Source organism: Schistocerca nitens, chromosome 1, assembly GCF_023898315.1.
Source record: "Schistocerca nitens isolate TAMUIC-IGC-003100 chromosome 1, iqSchNite1.1, whole genome shotgun sequence".
Classification (NCBI taxonomy): domain Eukaryota; kingdom Metazoa; phylum Arthropoda; class Insecta; order Orthoptera; family Acrididae; genus Schistocerca; species Schistocerca nitens.
Genome location: NC_064614.1, coordinates 769102938 through 769120276, shown reverse-complemented (window position 1 = coordinate 769120276; position 17339 = coordinate 769102938). Strand labels below are relative to the sequence as shown.

Sequence of the window (17339 nt, the reverse complement as noted above, 5' to 3'; positions counted from 1 at the left end):
GATTATGCCATAGGTGGTAAATCATTGGAAGCGGTAACGACTGTAAAATACTTAGGAGTTACTATCCGGAGCGATCTGAAGTGGAATGATCACATAAAACAAATAATGGGAAAAGCAGGCGCCAGGTTGAGATTCATAGGAAGAATTCTAAGAAAATGTGACTCATCGATGAAAGAAGTAGCTTACAAAACGCTTGTTCGTCCGATTCTTGAGTATTGCTCATCAGTATGGGACCCTTACCAGGTTGGATTAATAGAAGAGATAGACATGATCCAGCGAAAAGCAGCGCGATTCGTCATGGGGACATTTAGTCAGCGCGAGAGCGTTACGGAGATGCTGAACAAGCTCCAGTGGCGGACACTTCAAGAAAGGCGTTACGCAATACGGAGAGGTTTATTATCGAAATTACGAGAGAGCACATTCCGGGAAGAGATGGGCAACATATTACTACCGCCCACATATATCTCGCGTAATGATCACAACGAAAAGATCCGAGAAATTAGAGCAAATACGGAGACTTACAAGCAGTCGTTCTTCCCACGCACAATTCGTGAATGGAACAGGGAAGGGGGGATCAGATAGTGGTACAATAAGTACCCTCCGCCACACACCGTAAGGTGGCTCGCGGAGTATAGATGTAGATGTAGATTACAGATGTCGCTCATTGTAGGCTGGGCAGTCTGGTAAAACAGGCCAGGCAGCAAACTGTGGTGAAACTAACATTAGGCTAATGCTGGACACACAGTGCACCAAACACTTGTAATGCTGGGCCTCTGCAGCCAAACATCTCCACATGTGCCAATGTTAACACCACAACATCAGCAACTATGACAAATGGGCACATGATCATTGGCACTGGCTGTTGGCACTGTGGTAGAGCATTGCATGATTTAAGGAATCCGGATACCTTTTCCGTCATGCCAATGGGAGGGTGAGAACCTGTTGTGTTCCAGATGAACAACTCCTTGACACCTGTACTGCAGGATGGAGACAAGCTGGCAGCAGCTCTAGTATGCTATGAAGGATGGATGCAGTAGTGCTCGTGCAAGGCACTGTGATGGCCAAGGAGTATCGTACACTGGTTGCAGACCACATACACCCCTTCACGGTGATCATGTTTCCTGATAGCAGTGGCATTTTTCAATAAGATAATGAACCATGTTTCTAGGCCAGGGGTGTGATGGAGTAGTAGTAGTAGTAGTAGTGGCTTTATTCATCCGTAGATCTCTTTTTACAAGGATATAGGACATGTCAAAGTATTTACAAGTTTATATCTAAAAACAAAGATGATGTGACTTACCAAATGAAAGTGCTGGCAGGTCGACAGACACACAAACAAACACAAACATACACACAAAATTCAAGCTTTCGCAACAAACTGTTGCCTCATCAGGAAAGAGGGAAGGAGAGGGAAAGACGAAAGGATGTGGGTTTTAAGGGAGAGGGTAAGGAGTCATTCCAGTCCTGGGAGCGGAAAGACTTACCTTAGGGGGAAAAAAGGACGGGTATACACTCGCACACACACACATATCCATCCACACATATACAGACACAAGCAGACATATTTAAAGACCTTTAAATATGTCTGCTTGTGTCTGTATATGTGTGTGTGTGCGAGTGTATACCCGTCCTTTTTTCCCCCTAAGGTAAGTCTTTCCACTCCCGGGATTGGAATGACTCCTTACCCTCTCCCTTAAAACCCACATCCTTTCGTCTTTCCCTCTCCTTCCCTCTTTCCTGATGAGGCAACAGTTTGTTGCGAAAGCTTGAATTTTGTGTGTATGTTTGTGTTTGTTTGTGTGTTTGTCGACCTGCCAGCACTTTCATTTGGTAAGTCACATCATCTTTGTTTTTAGATATATTTTTCCTACGTGGAATGTTTCCCTCTATTATAACCATATTTACAAGTTTAGATCAATTTAAAATAACTAATTCATATACACATATATTTACAGACTTCTAGTTAGAGACAATAATTAGATTTACTCCTGGTATACAATACATTTTTTACAAATAACTTATTAAATAATGTAATGCCACACTGTTCACTCATATCTCACTATCAGTCACTGCACACACTATACGCACATTGTTTCATAACACATAACACTTCACTCAAAAAAAAAAAAAGAAAACTGGTAATCTGTGGGCCATTTTCTGTCTGTACCGCAACTTCCCATTTGCTATTCTGAAAATATTCTGAAAAACTGAGTCAGCATCCCTCCATAATGATTGAGATGTTGAGCTCAGAGAGAGGAAGAGGTTTTAGTATTGTGCAATGCATAGCTTGGGGGTAAGTATTTCTTGAAAGGAAAAAAAAGAAGGAAAAAAAAAGTGAAAGTGTTACGTGGAATGTTGGATACTTTATAATCATTATTATTATTATTATTTATTTGTATAACATTTTTTATCAAACCCCTACTCTGTTTTAGCTAAGTAATCCTTCAATGTATAAAATGTATTGCATAACAGGTACTTTTTAGCTGCCTTTCTAAACAAGTGTATTTTTGCAATTTCTTTAATCTCGTTTGGTAATTTATTCTACAGTTTTATGCCTTGGTAGAAAATGCTGTTGAGAGGTTTCTGTTTATTTTTTCTTGGTAAATGTAAGTTGAGTCTATCTCTTGTTACATGGTCATGGACAGAGCTGTTTGTTCAGTAATTACCAATGTTATTTTTGGTGTGCACAACTGAGTGGTGAATGTATTCACATGGAGCAGTTAAAATCCCCAGTGTTCTGAACAGATCTTTATAACGAGCTCTACTGGTATTTTTTGTTATTATTCTTATGGCCCTTTTCTGGAGTTTGAAAATTGTGTTCATATTTTGAAAATTGTGTTCATATTTTGTGCATTTGTTCACCAAAAAAGAATGCCATAGCTAAGAATTGAGTGTACATATGAATAATATGTAACTAAAAGACACTGCATGACACTGATGATAGGATTCTAAGGGCATAACATGCTGATGACATTCTGTTGGCAAATACCTTTGTGTGTTCACACCATTTCAACTGAGAATCAATATTCATTCCTAGAAATTTTGCATTTGTTACACAGTCTGTAGAGGTGCCATCTACATTTAATTTAACATTGTAAGTTTTCCTTGGTAGAGAGGATGTGAAATGTAGACTAGCAATGGCAAGGAAAGCGTTTCTGAAGAAGAGAAATTTAACATCGAGTATAGATTTAAGTGTCAGGAAGTCATTTCTGAAAGTATTTGTATGGAGTGTAGCCATGTATGGAAGTGAAACATGGAATAGTTTTGACAAGAAGAGAAGTATTTGTATGGAGTGTAGCCATGTATGGAAGTGAAACATGGAATAGTTTTGACAAGAAGAGAATAGAAGCTTTTGAAATGTGGTGCTACAGAAGAATGCTGAAGATTAGATGGGTAGATCACATAACTAATGAGGAAGTATTGAATAGGATTGGGGAGAAGAGAAGTTTGTGGCACAACTTGACTAGAAGAAGGGATCGGTTGGTAGGACATGTGTTGAGGCATCAAGAGATCACCAATTTAGTATTGGAGGGCAGCGTGGAGGGTAAAAATCATAGAGGGATACCAAGAGATGAATACACTAAGCAAATTCAGAAGGATGTAGGTTGCAGTAGGTACTGGGAGATGATGAAGCTTGCACAGGATAGAGTAGCATGGAGAGCTGCATCAAACCAGTCTCAGGACTGAAGACCACAACAACAACAACAACAACAATAACAATTTTTCCTCTTCAAACTGAAATTCATTTTGATTTGAGGAACACAGTGGTGAATTCCAATTGGTGTGCAACCCTCCTCCCCCCCCCCCCCCCCCTCCCAACTCGCTAGATCTGAACCTGGTCAAATACATCTGGGATGTGGTTGAAAATGGCATCAGTTCATTGCCCCCCTCTCCAGAATTTATGGGTGGACGTACTGGCCATTAGGTATGGGGTCATAATGTTCTGGCTGATCTAATATATATATATATATATATATATATATATATATATATATATATATATATATATATATATATATAATAGAGGGAAATATTCCACGTGGGAAAAATATATCTAAAAACAAAGATGATGTGACTTACCGAACGAAAGCGCTGGCAGGTCGATAGACACACAAACACACACACAAAATTCAAGCTTTCGCAACAAACTGTTGCCTCATCAGGAAAGAGGGAAGGAGAGGGAAAGACGAAAGGATGTGGGTTTTAAGGGAGAGGGTAAGGAGTCATTCCAATCCCGGGAGCGGAAAGACTTACCTTAGGGGGAATGGATATGTGTGTGTGTGTGTGTGTGTGTGCGAGTGTATACCTGTCCTTTTTTCCCCCTAAGGTAAGTCTTTCTGCTCCCGGGATTGGAATGACTCCTTACCCTCTCCCTTAAAACCCACATCCTTTCGTCTTTCCCTCTCCTTCCCCTCTTTCCTGATGACGCAACAGTTTGTTGCGAAAGCTTGAATTTTGTGTGTGTGTTTGTGTTTGTTTGTGTATCTATCGACCTGCCAGCGCTTTCGTTCGGTAAGTCACATCATCTTTGTTTTATAGGGAAACATTCCACGTGGGAAAAATTATATATAAAAACAAAGATGAGGTGACTTACCGAACGAAGGCGCTGGCAGGTCGATAGACACACAAACAAACACAAACATACACACAAAATTCTAGCTTTCGCAACCAACGGTTGCCTCATCAGGAAAGAGGGAAGGAGAGGGAAAGATGGAAAGGATGTGGGTTTTAAGGGAGAGGGTAAGGAGTCATTCCAATCCCGGGAGCGGAAAGACTTACCTTAAGGGGAAAAAAGGACAGGTATACACTCGCACACACACACACATATCCATCCACACATACAGACACAAGCAGACATATTTAAAGACAAAAATATGTCTGCTTGTGTCTGTATGTGTGGATGGATATGTGTGTGTGTGTGCGAGTGTATACCTGTCCTTTTTTCCCCTTAAGGTAAGTCTTTCCGCTCCCGGGATTGGAATGACTCCTTACCCTCTCCCTTAAAACCCACATCCTTTCCATCTTTCCCTCTCCTTCCCTCTTTCCTGATGAGGCAACCGTTGGTTGCGAAAGCTAGAATTTTGTGTGTATGTTTGTGTTTGTTTGTGTGTCTATCGACCTGCCAGCACCTTCGTTCGGTAAGTCACCTCATCTTTGTTTATATATATATATATATATATATATATATATATATATCTGTGTGTGTGTGTGTGTGTGTGTGTGTGTGTCCAAAAGATATAACATTGTTCCAGCTACTCAGGAGCAGTATGAACCAGTAATCCTTTAACATTTAATATTCATCACAGGCAACACACACTGCATTGACAACCTACCCACCAGATGAAAGTGCAGATCAGCTAGTCAGACGGTTGCAGCATCATGTATTGAGTGAAGGAATTCGAACTCGTGAAGTTTTCACAGACAAGGATCCTCATAAAACTGGTCGTGTGACACGAGAACAATTTCGATGTGCTCTGGATATGCTGGGAGTTGCAGGAACACAACGGCTATTTATGTCTGAGACTGAGATCCATTCACTAGCTGATGCTTATAAAGATCCAGATAATGAGTCATACATTTGCTGGGATAGATTTGTGAATGATATTGATAAAGGTTAGTGGAATGTTATGTGCATACACTTTTTGCTACTTGTTCTGACATGCCTTTCAAAGTATTTGTGTAGCCTGTCATATCACACTTATGGTATGATTTTTTAAATTTTTTATGACTGTTATTACAGATGTTTTACTATTTATGGACTAATTTTGATTTTGCATTCTTTGAGTACATTATGTACAAAGAATGTAATTCTAATGTAATAGTTAAAACAATACAAAATTAAGTGAGCATCTTAGCCCAATAGAGGTGAAACAGGCTTTACTATGCATGTGGAACAAAATCTGGGATGAAAGCTGCATCTGGGATGCATAGTGGGGAAAATGGGATACTGGAAGAGGACCACCACAAATAATAAATATTAGACTGGGCTCTTTACTCTAGAGGAATTACTTCTTATGAAGACTAACAATGATTAAAATTCCATGGGGAACACTATTCTGTTGAGGGAATTTGTCTGTTTATGTGTCATGGACTCAGTACTGAAAGTAGTAATACTTGATGATAAAGGACCACAGCAGTATGAAGAAACATATACAAAATTTCCATTTTGTAGTTAGTGGATGATGCTATGTCTCCTGGCCATATCCTTTCTGTAGCCTTATGCTTTGTTTTATATCTGTTATGCAGTAGCCTCTCTTTCTTTAAGAGTTTCTTTATGATGACCGTATACTGTGGAGGGTCCTTTCCATCATGAACTGTTACACTGCATTCATATCTATCCAGTACATGGTCAACTGTTCTTTTAAACTTGAGCCACAGTTCCTCTACATTGTTCTGTACTGAACTTTAACTTTCAAGTTGCTCATTGAGTTATGACACTATAGCTTCTTTATGTACTTTACTGTGTGCAGCTCATGGTGTAATGGTTAACATCACTGCTTCAATGTCATAGGGTCCCGGGTCATGGGTTTGCTTCCCAGCTGGGTCAGAGATTTTCTTTGCTCAAGGACTGGGTATTTGCATTGTTTTAATCATTTCATCTCACCATCATCCTAAGATGTGCAAGTTGCCAAAGTGGCACCAAATAGAAAGACTTGCACCAGGTGGCCCAACAATCCCAGACACGGTCTCCTGGCGAATGGAAATGTCCATAATACAATAATACCATATGATCATTTCATTTCATCTAGTTTAGTGAACATATAAATCTTTCTACTTGGTTTAGTTGCCTTTGTAGTTCAGTAATCATTGTTACTGCAGCTGCCTCAAGGCCACTAATATCAGTTTTGATGTGGGCATCTTTGAAGAAGCCTGATTTATTAGTTGCCATTGCATCTAATATACTTCTAATGTAAGTGGGGTTCTAAATCATCTATTGTATGTTGTTTTCAGAGAAGACATTTAGTAACGTTTCACTTGATATCTGGGCACGGCCACAGAACTGCATTTATCCCAATTGCTTGTTCTGTGATTAAAGTCTCCTCTGATAATTACAGTATGATTGCAGAACTATTCCTTTCTCCACTCCCTTTTAGTTTTCTATATCTTTACTTCTGACATGTCTATGCCACTTCCCCCAACCCAACACCCAACCCCCAACTCCCCTGCACATCTACCATAAACAAAGCTCGTAGCTTTCCCCTCTTATTAATACATGCATGATGTTTAGTCAGTAATCTCTTGTCTTGCCTATTACCCTATTTTCCACTTTTAAGCACTCAGGTTTTCAAATCTCGTCTGTCCCAACAGTCAGTCTTTCCTTCTCATCCCATCCGATAATTTTCTGCTGACCTGGGATTCTGGGCAATTTTTCTGAACTCCCCCCATGTCCTAGACCACACCAATCCTTTTCCTTCACCCCTCTATCTCTACACGCTGCAAGCCACTGCACAATGAACCATGGTGGGTATTTCATGCAAATATTAGTGATTTTCTTTCCTATTCAATTCACTTATGCCCTAAAGACTTAAACTCTCTAATCTTATTCTCATGATCCCTGTCTTATTCTCATGATTCCTACATGACATATACAATGATGGTAGCAGATTGGCTGGACAGACTTTCTCTAAATCAAGGTTTCATGAGAACTGCGGAGCCTTCCTGCCAAATATTCTGATTATGTTCCCTAGCATTTCTATTACACTTTCATATTGGCTATACTGATTTCTTATGATCCTGTAGTGCATCTCTGAATATATTTTATATCTCTTGTCATACTTTCTAGATTAGGACTCTAAATCCTGGAACTTGAAATTGAAAACCCCCAATATTCAAACACAAAATAAAAGAATACATCATTAGTCATTTTTTCTACAATTTATTGAAATATTTGACTCAAGGATGTAAATTTTACCTAACTCTAATATTTTTTATTAGACAGTTATTGTCTTTGCCTGTATATAAATAGCTGGTAGTGATCAGCATAAAGTTATATAATGAGTATTAGTTTGTTTTTCCAATGCATAAACAGCTCATAGTATGTTGTGAAATCAGAGAAGTACTGTAGTAGGAACTTCTGACACAGAATGTAACAGTATCACCAAATGTAGCGGGCAGCGGTAGAAGGCACTATCTGAGTTTCCCAAGTGATCTATTATTTCCAGCTACAGTGCCCCCATTCCTCTCAGTCTGCATCACTGGGTCCTGCAATGCTGAGGGCACCACTTCGCTGTTTGCGAAACAGCTTGGCACGGAATGGCTGCCTCAGCAACCCATGCAACGCCCTGCTGTGTGTCGGCCTTGTATGGCCGCAGAGTTGCGTGGAAGTCAGGATGTGCTGGCAGCTGACTCAGTGGCCTTCGCCCCTGCCGCTTCAGCGCCGCCTGCTGCAAGGCAACCCACGCCATGCGTCCTTGTCGGTGTGATTTGGGTCATGGCGACAACAAGCGCCCACGATCTGGCAGCTGAATCTGTGGCCCTTGCCCTGGATGTCTTCGGTGCGTACTGGGATTCAAGACAACTGCTCACAGTAGCAAGCCATGGAGTGGCCCGCTGCTGGCTGGCTACAGGCCCCACGTCAGCCTCAGAGGGTCAGACCAGCAGTCTGCCATGGACTGGAATGCTGGTCCTCCATCTGCTGCTGTGTGTAGCCGGTGGTGTGACATGCCCCGCTGTCCAGGAGAGCTGCCACACTTGAATGCTTTGTTAGTGAACCGGCAACTATTTAGATGCAGCTGTGCGCCTCTGTTTTGCTAAATGTGCTGCTCTTCTTCACGTACTCATACGACTTAGGTTGACCAGTGGGCCCCTTCTGCCTGTGACTTGCGCCATGCAAACCACTTAGTGTACTTTTTCTGGTGGTTCTACACCCCTGGGGCCTCTATTTTAATTTGCAACTGACGATGAGTGTAAATCACTGTAAACAGGCCTGCGCCTGGCTGTAACTTGTGCGCTCAGAAATATTGCACCAAAACTGACTTTTCCTATCCCAAACAGTAGTGCCGCTGCATTCACCCCCTTCAGAATGACACGGTCCCCGGGTCGACTTTTAACTAACTCTTACCTTGTTTGGGTCAGCATCTATGACATATTTCCTTCCTTTTAGAAAACTTAAATGTGTTCTAGTGCCCTTTAAAACACATGACATGAAACAAAATGTAAAAATTCCTTACTGGATGACCACTGCTCGATCAACCCCTTACCTGCTCATCTCACACCCTCAGTATCCAATCCACTGGGACTTTGACTACCCTTGGTTCCCTCTTGCAATTGGCTCTCCACCTGATCAGAATGAAAACAACACACAACAAAGTTAAGGCTGCGAAGACACTTGGCACAGAGGTGCTCACAATGATCATTATTTGCTGTTGCCTTTCCCTATAATGAGTGACATGTTGCAAAGCTATTCGGCTGATATGTGCCCCTCTTGCTCTAAAATGAACTGGTTTGTGGATCTCAACAGACCTGGCACCAGAGTTTGATTTAACAAGGTAAGATTCTGCCTTGGCAAAAACTCTAAAGTGGCTTCTGGACAGTACAGCTGTGGCTGCATAACATTCAATTGCGTGACTCCTGAAATTGACGCTGGCAGGTGGAAGGTTGTCCTATTATGTTACACGCTGTTCCATTGATTAAAATTCCCCTCCCCTCGAGCTCTGTACGTTTCACTTCTGCAAATACTCCCTGCTGAAAACAACTTGCTACTACTACCAAATTCTCGTAGGTTGAGAAGATCCAATGCATCCTGACCCGTTGCAAGCTCAATTTTGGATCCATGATGTCCCTTGGACAGTCTATTCCTTTCCTCCTGGCTAAAAACAACTGCACTGTGCACGTGTCCGGATTGGTGCTTACCATCCTGGCTGGACATACCGTTATGTTCCCTTTTGGAAAAGACTGATGCATAACAAGAAAACAGAAAAAACCTACAAATACTCTACTACCTTCTGGATCGCAAAGTGTACGGTACTTCATGCTGTACTCTTATCTTCCTGATTTTCTCTGTGCTTAGCACCTCTCTTCACTCTCTCTTTCTTCCCCTTTCCTTCCTGTGACATGCCTGGAATCACACCCGGATAACCCTTAAATGGCCGCAACTACCCAATGTGTACTATCGTTGTTCTAGTTGGCAGCTGAAGCTTAACATTAATGGTGGATGTGGTTTCAACTACTTGGTATGGCCCTTGATACCTCGTGATGAACTTCTTCCTTTTCTCTTTTGGTGTATAGGGGTGGATAGCATTACCCATTGCCCTACTCTATACTGCGGTAAACTTCCTTTCCACTTCACTGCATCTTCCTGCCTTTCCAAAGCCTTTGTATTTGCCTTTTGTACCCAATTACAAACATCCCAAATTGTTCTCTCGAATTGACATATAGATTCACCTGTCCTTCCTTTCTGAAGCTTCACTAAATCAAATGGTGACGGCATTTTTCGCCTGTAAACTACCTCATATGGAGACAAACCGGTATTTGTATGGATTTTTGCATTGTATGCACACACAATATGCTTCAAATACTTGTCCCACTGATGGTGATGAGAATAATCCACATAAAAACTCAGCATCTTCCCGATTGTTCTTTGTACCCATTCTGTCCTTCTGTTGGCCTGTGGATGCAATGCGCTCATCCTCACCTTCTTTACAGTCAACAATTTACACAGTTCCTTCATTAAATCCGACATGAAGTTGCTCCGTTGGTCAGTAATTATTGTCTCCGGTACACCAAATATCAAAATCTAGTTGTTTACTAATGCTTGCGCAACCATTGCTACCTGTTGATTTGGAATAGGCACTATCTCCACATACCTCAAAAAATGGTCTATTATTGTCAGAACGAATCTGCTCCCTGATGGTGTTCGCCTGAAAGGTCCTAAGACATCACTCCCCAACATAGAAAATGGACATGTCGCTTCCAGCTATCGTTGTAGCTGTATCTGTTTCCGACTCAACTCTTCTCTCTGCGCACATGGTATACAGTTCTTGACATACTGATCCACATCTACTTTCCTACCTCTCCACCAATACCTCTTCACCACTCTCCTATTCATCACTCTATACCCTCCAGGACTAGATAAGACATGATCATGTGCTTCCTTTAAAACTTCATCCTTCAGCTTCGCTGGCACTACTACCCTTGGTCCTAACTTCATTTCCCTGCACAGAAGACTGTCGTACATATTAAATTGTGGCTGTGTCTGATACAATTTATAATTATTGTCAGTGTCCTGCAATTCTTGCCATACTGCTAGGTCACAACCTATGACTTATACTTTTGCCACCTTTCTACTCAGTGCATCCACATTACTGTGTGTCATCCCAGGCTTGTGCACCACCTCGTGGTCGAATTCACTAAGCCTCACAGCCCATCTAGTGAGTCTAGTGGATGGATCCTTCAAACCCACCAACCACTTCAATGCAGTATGATCTGTCACTACCCGAAATCTTCTCCCATATGAAAATATGTGATTCCATAGATTATGCTAAGTATCTCCCTCTCTTTTGTTGAGTAATTCCTCTCTGCTGTATTCAACTGCCTAGATGCATAGGCTACAGGATTTTCTTTCTCATCAATTTCCTGACTAAGAACACACCCTAATGCTTGATTCAATGCATTGCATGTTAGTATAAACTCCTTTTCAAAATCTGGAAACACAAGAACGGGACTGGATGTTAACACTTCTTTCAGTTTGTCAAACACTTTCTGACACTCTTCTGTCCACTCATATTTCACACCCTTCCATAACAATCACGTCAATGGCTGTGCTAAATCTGCAAAACCCTTCATGAACTTTTGATGGAAATTGCATATTCCAATGAATGACTGCACTTCCTTAACTGTTTTCGATTCCAAAAATCCCCTACAGCCTGTACCAACCTTGGATCTGTTCGCACTCCATCCTTACTGGTAATATGATCCAAATATTTTACTTCTTCTAATGCAAAATGACACTTCTCCAGTCTCAATGGCAAACGAGTTGCTCATAACCTTATAAAGACTTCCCTTATTGCTGTCTATGCTGCTCCATATTACTTGAAAATACTATAATGTCATCCAAATAGACAAGACACTGCCGTAGTTTCAAACCCCTCAAGACACAGTCTAGCAACCTTTGAAATGTTGCCGGAGCATTTTCCAAACCGAGTGGCATTCTGATGTACTGGTAATGGCCTCCAGGAGTAGAGAATGCAGTTTTTGGACGATTCTCTGGAGCCACCTCTAACTGATGATTACCACTTGTCAAATCCATCATAGAAAAGTACTGGCACTGTCCTGAGTGATCCAAAGTCTCCGATATGTTTTGAATGGGGTATGCATCTGTTACTGTCTTCTTATTGAGGTATCGGTAGTCACAAAAGAACCTGTATTTCTTAGTTCCATACGTAGATTGTTTAGGCACAACGACAATGCCCGATCCCCAGCAACTATTATTATGCTCTATAATACCATCCACAAGCTGCTGATAAATGAAATCCTCCACAATTGGCTGCAAATACTTTGCTGTTCTGTATGGTTTATGGTAAACGGGCTTCATTCCCTGTTGGTATCCTCTGTTGAACTAATGGAGTTGCAGGTAACAGCCCTTGCGGAAAAAACAAATCCTTAAATTCCCACAATAATTCTTCCATATGCTCTCTTTTCCTCCTTTCATATGCTTAATTTTGTCATGCAATGCAGTTCTATCGGCAGTTAGTGGTTGATCACTTTGCCTACCTCTCGAACACCAGTCTTTGTCATCTGGCACATCCATATTTGCCACTAAAACTCCTTTTCTCAAATTCGTGTCTACAGCGTTAAAATTATCCATGTTCCCGGGAACTACTCACCCATCATCTACCTCTTGTACGCGTACAATACTGCATTTCACAAAACAATCCAATGGACCCAAAACTTCATTATCCTCCAATGGTTCAATAACACATACTGTACCCACTGATAGATTTGACTCCACACTCACCCATAGATTTGACTCCTCACTCACCCAAAGCGACTTCCTGGTGCCACCAGACACACACTCATGCGAATTAAGCCTTAACGCTAATGTACGTGGTTCAATTGGTTTGTTCATTACATTGAATGGCCGTCACAACAGCTCTGCATCAACAACAGTTTCCACTAGCTGAAATAACATTCCACCAAGATCCACAGTTCATTGTCCAAGGTCAATTTTGGCATGATTTGATGCAAGAAATCTACTCCTAGGCTCTTGTCGTAGCCCTTGCTTACCCATGGTGCTACCTCCATGCATTCATCAAATTGGACTTTCTGTTTTTGTTGGCAGGAGAGCCAACACCGTGTTACCAGAGGAGGCCGAAAGGCACGCGTTTTAGCTCACGCAGGCTGGCGTGAGGTCTGGAACAGGACAAGGAAATTAGAATTTAGAAAAACAGACGTAACTGGTGGAATACTTAACTTTAATCCGTTAATGAAGAACGTCGGTCTTGACAGTACATGATACATAATATCAATAGTAACTGATAATGATGCCTTGCTAGGTCGTAGCAAATGATGTAGCTGAAGGCTATGTTAAACTATTGTCTCGGCAAATGAGAGCGTATTTTGTCAGTGAACCATCGCTAGCAAAGTTGGTTGTACAACTGGGGCGAGTGCTAGGAAGTCTCTCCAGACCTGCCGTGTGGCGGCGCTCGGTCTGCAATCACCGATAGTGGCGACACGCGGGTCCGACGTATACTAACGGACCGCGGCCAATTTAAAGGCTACCACCTAGCAAGCGTGGTGTCTGGCGGTGACACCACATTCCTCCCCCGCAAATCGTCATACGGTTGTGGCATAAGGCTTCCGCCCGCCATGGGGAGGACCCCATGTTGACGTATGCGACAAGGTGGGGAGCCTAACAACAGGCGAGGCTGTGCCACCCGCACCCTGCCATTCGGACTGCAGGGAGCTAGGAAACGCCTGAAAACCTGCTCCAGGGTGCATGTCAACATGCGGTGTATGTGCCCACAGAGAGACAGGAGGGGCCGAAGGGTCGACCTCCATCGGCTCGGGGCACCCGATGGGCGAAGACGACATATGGTTCGGAGCGGGCAAGAGTTCCATGTCGGAGGACATCCGGTCACGGGAACCGATCGGCAGCGCGTGTCCCAGGGAGGCCCCAGTGGTTGCAGCGACGCGTCCACTGCGGGCGTTGCCGGCGGGAGAACAGGCAGCAGCGGCGGCGGCAGCGGTGGCGGCGGCAGCGCGTCGCCATGGTGCAAAATGGAAGGCAGCGTCGGTAACACCTGGGGCTGAGGCGAGCCAGTAGATGGGTCCCCAGGGTGCTGACTGGACGGCACCGTCGCTGAAAGCAGACGGCGAGCGGCAGATCCCATGCGATGACAGAGGCGCAGCTGGTTGAGATGCCGGCGCACCTCACCAGAGGCCCCCAAAACCAGATACATAGCGCGTCCGAGGCAGCGAAGAATGCGCCCTTTGAGCCAACGCCGTGAACCTCGGTAGTGACTATAGTAGACAACGTCGCCTGGAGCAAAAGCAGGTGTCTGCCGCTGCACAGGAACCTGATGCGGCGGATGTAGCAAAGACATCAAGGTTTGATGATGACGACCTTGGAGCAACTCAGCCGGCGAGCGACCATCTCGGGGCTGAGAGCAATACGAGGACATAAAGAGCACTAATGCGTCCTCCCGAGAATGCGACTCTTTTAACTTCAACATCTGTGACTTGAAAGTCCTGACCAATCGTTCAGCGGCACTGTTTGACTGTGGCGAAAATGTCGCGGACGTCAGTTGTTGAATACCATTGGCCTTGCAGAATGACTGAAATTCTGCGGACACAAATTTTGGGCCATTGTCGGAAACAATAGTCTGTGGAAGACCTTCAATGCAAAAGATAGCAGATAACGCTTGGATGGTGGCAGATGACGTCGTGGAAGACATCCGGACAACAAAAGGAAAATTACTGAATGAATCTACCACAACCAACCATCGAGCATTCCAGAATGGACCAGCAAAATCAATGTGTAATCGTTGCCAAGGGAAGTGGCTTTTGGCCATGCAAAGAATTTCCGCAGTGGTGCTGATTGTTGTTCGGCACACACCATGCAAGTAGAGCACATATGTGTAATCGCAGCATTGATTCCGAACCAAGTACAGTGCTGATGAGCAAGTTGTTTCGTTCTCACTATACCCCAATGTCCTTGGTGGAGAAGCTGTAAGACAGAGGACTGTAACAAACGTGGTACCACGACCCTGGACTGATCATTATAAGAACGCAACAGTAAAACACCACGTCATACAAAAAGTCTCTCCTGGTGATAAAAAAATTGGCGAACCAACGGATCACCGATCCATGACTTTGAAAAGGGCCATTGCGTAGCAACAAAATGCAGAACGGTAGCAAGGACAGGGTCAGCAGCTGTGGCTGTAGCTACACAACGAAAATCAATCGGAAACGATTCGACCATATCATCGGTTTCCGCATCAATGAATGTGCAAGCTAGTTAGGAGGAATCAAATGCCCTATCCTCAGCAACAGGCAAACGGGACAGCGCATTGGCGTTTCCGTGCTGAGCAGTGGACCGATACAAGATATCATAGTGGTACTGCGAGAGGAAAATAGACCAGCGAATGAATTTCTGCACTGTACGTGGAGGTACAGGCTTGTTCGGATGAAAAAGCGATGTTAAAGGTTTGTGGTCTGTGATGATGGTAAAGTGACGACCATACAAGAAATCATGAAACTTTGTAACACCAAATACGAGAGCTAATGCTTCTTTCTCGATCTGTGAATAATTTCTTTGCACAGACGAGAGCAATTTGGACGCAAAGGCAATAGGGCGATCGTGTGATCCATCTTTGTGCGCAAGCACAGCACCGATCCCGAAATCCGATGCATCCACCATCAACAAAAGGGGCTTCTGGGGATCGAATGGCGTAAGGCAAGTATTGGAAAGCAACGCCGATTTCAACTGACGAAAGGCGCGTTTGCATTCCGTCATCCAGATGAACGGAACACCTTTACGGCGTAAGCGATGAAGCGGAGCTGAAATGGAAGAGGCATGCGGCACATTTTTATGATAATAGTTGATTTTTCCCAGCACACTCTGTAGCTGCTTCAAATTCTGCGGCGAAGGCAACTCTTGTATGGCACAGAGGTGCACGGGGCTAGGATGTATGCCTTGGGCATTGAGTATGTGTCCCAGGTAGGGCAAGTCACGAGCAAAAAAACACACATTTGTCCTTCCGCAAGCGAAGACCATTTTGTCGCAAGACCTGAAATAATGTTCTGAGATTGGCTAAATGTTCTTCTTCCATCTTTCCGGAGATCACAATATCGTCCAGATAGTTTGCTGCAGTAGGGACTGACGCACAAATAGTTTGTAGATATTGCTGAAACAATGCAGGGGCAGATGCACACCCGAATGGCAGTCGGTTGAATCGATACAAACCAAGATGCATGTTAACCACCAAAACGCACTGGGATTCTTCGTCCACCGGTATTTGCAAATATGCATCTGCTAAGTCCAACTTCGAAAACTATTTACTCGGGCACAGTTTGTCAAAAAGATCTTCCGGGCGGGGTAAAGGAAAAGTTGCAATCACTAGTTGTGGATTCACTGTTGCCTTGAAGTCCACACAAAGTCTCAATTTTCCCGAAGGTGTTGGCAAAATTACTAAGGGTGATGCCCAGAGAGAAGCCTGCACACGTTCAATTACACCTTGTGATTCCAAATCGTGTAATGTGTTTGCGACCTCATCACGCAAAGCGTGGGGAACATTGCGCGCTCTGAAAAATTTCGGTTGCGCGTTTAGTTTCAGTTCCAAATGTGCTTTATAGTTCTTAGCGCAACCAAGGCCTGGTGCAAAAATGTCTGCAAATTCTTCACATAGACGAGAAACACTGTCTGAAGGCACAGTATGGTTCACTGATAGGACCTGATTTACTATAGAAAAGTTAAACAACTGAAATAAATCGAAACCAAACAAGTTCACTGCAGAAGAAGAACGAAGGACGTAAAATGACACAAGTTTTGTGTGTCCTTTGTATGTTGCAAGAAGGCTGCACTGTCCTAACACTGGGATCTTTTGACCTGAATAGCTAGTTAGCTTAACATTTGCGGCACACAACAGAGGTGTGCCTAGCAGTTTGTAAGTGTCTTGATTGATCAGTGAAACTGCAGCTCCAGTATCGAGCTGGAATGGTATCACTTTGCCGTTAATGTCCAAGTCTACAAAAAGTTTATTGTCCTGCTGATGACAAGAGCGACTGTCTCGTGCAACGTGAACTGACACTGGTACATAATCACTTGCGACTTGACGGGATTTCCGGCGATGTCGATGCACACTATTTGTGGGACGAACACAGTCACTGTTAGAGAGAGT

The 17339-nt window shown here is 43.2% G+C and overlaps 1 protein-coding gene across 1 annotated transcript in view; it reads left to right on the top strand.

Annotated features, from left to right (window-relative positions):
• The window catches only part of LOC126202244 (uncharacterized), a 272489-nt gene that overhangs the window by 55755 nt on the left and 199395 nt on the right, over nucleotides 1-17339 (top strand). Inside the window, exon 7 of the mRNA XM_049936853.1 lies at nucleotides 5307-5613. Coding sequence (XP_049792810.1) covers nucleotides 5307-5613 — 307 coding nt within the window. The remainder of the gene's footprint in view (nucleotides 1-5306; nucleotides 5614-17339) is intronic.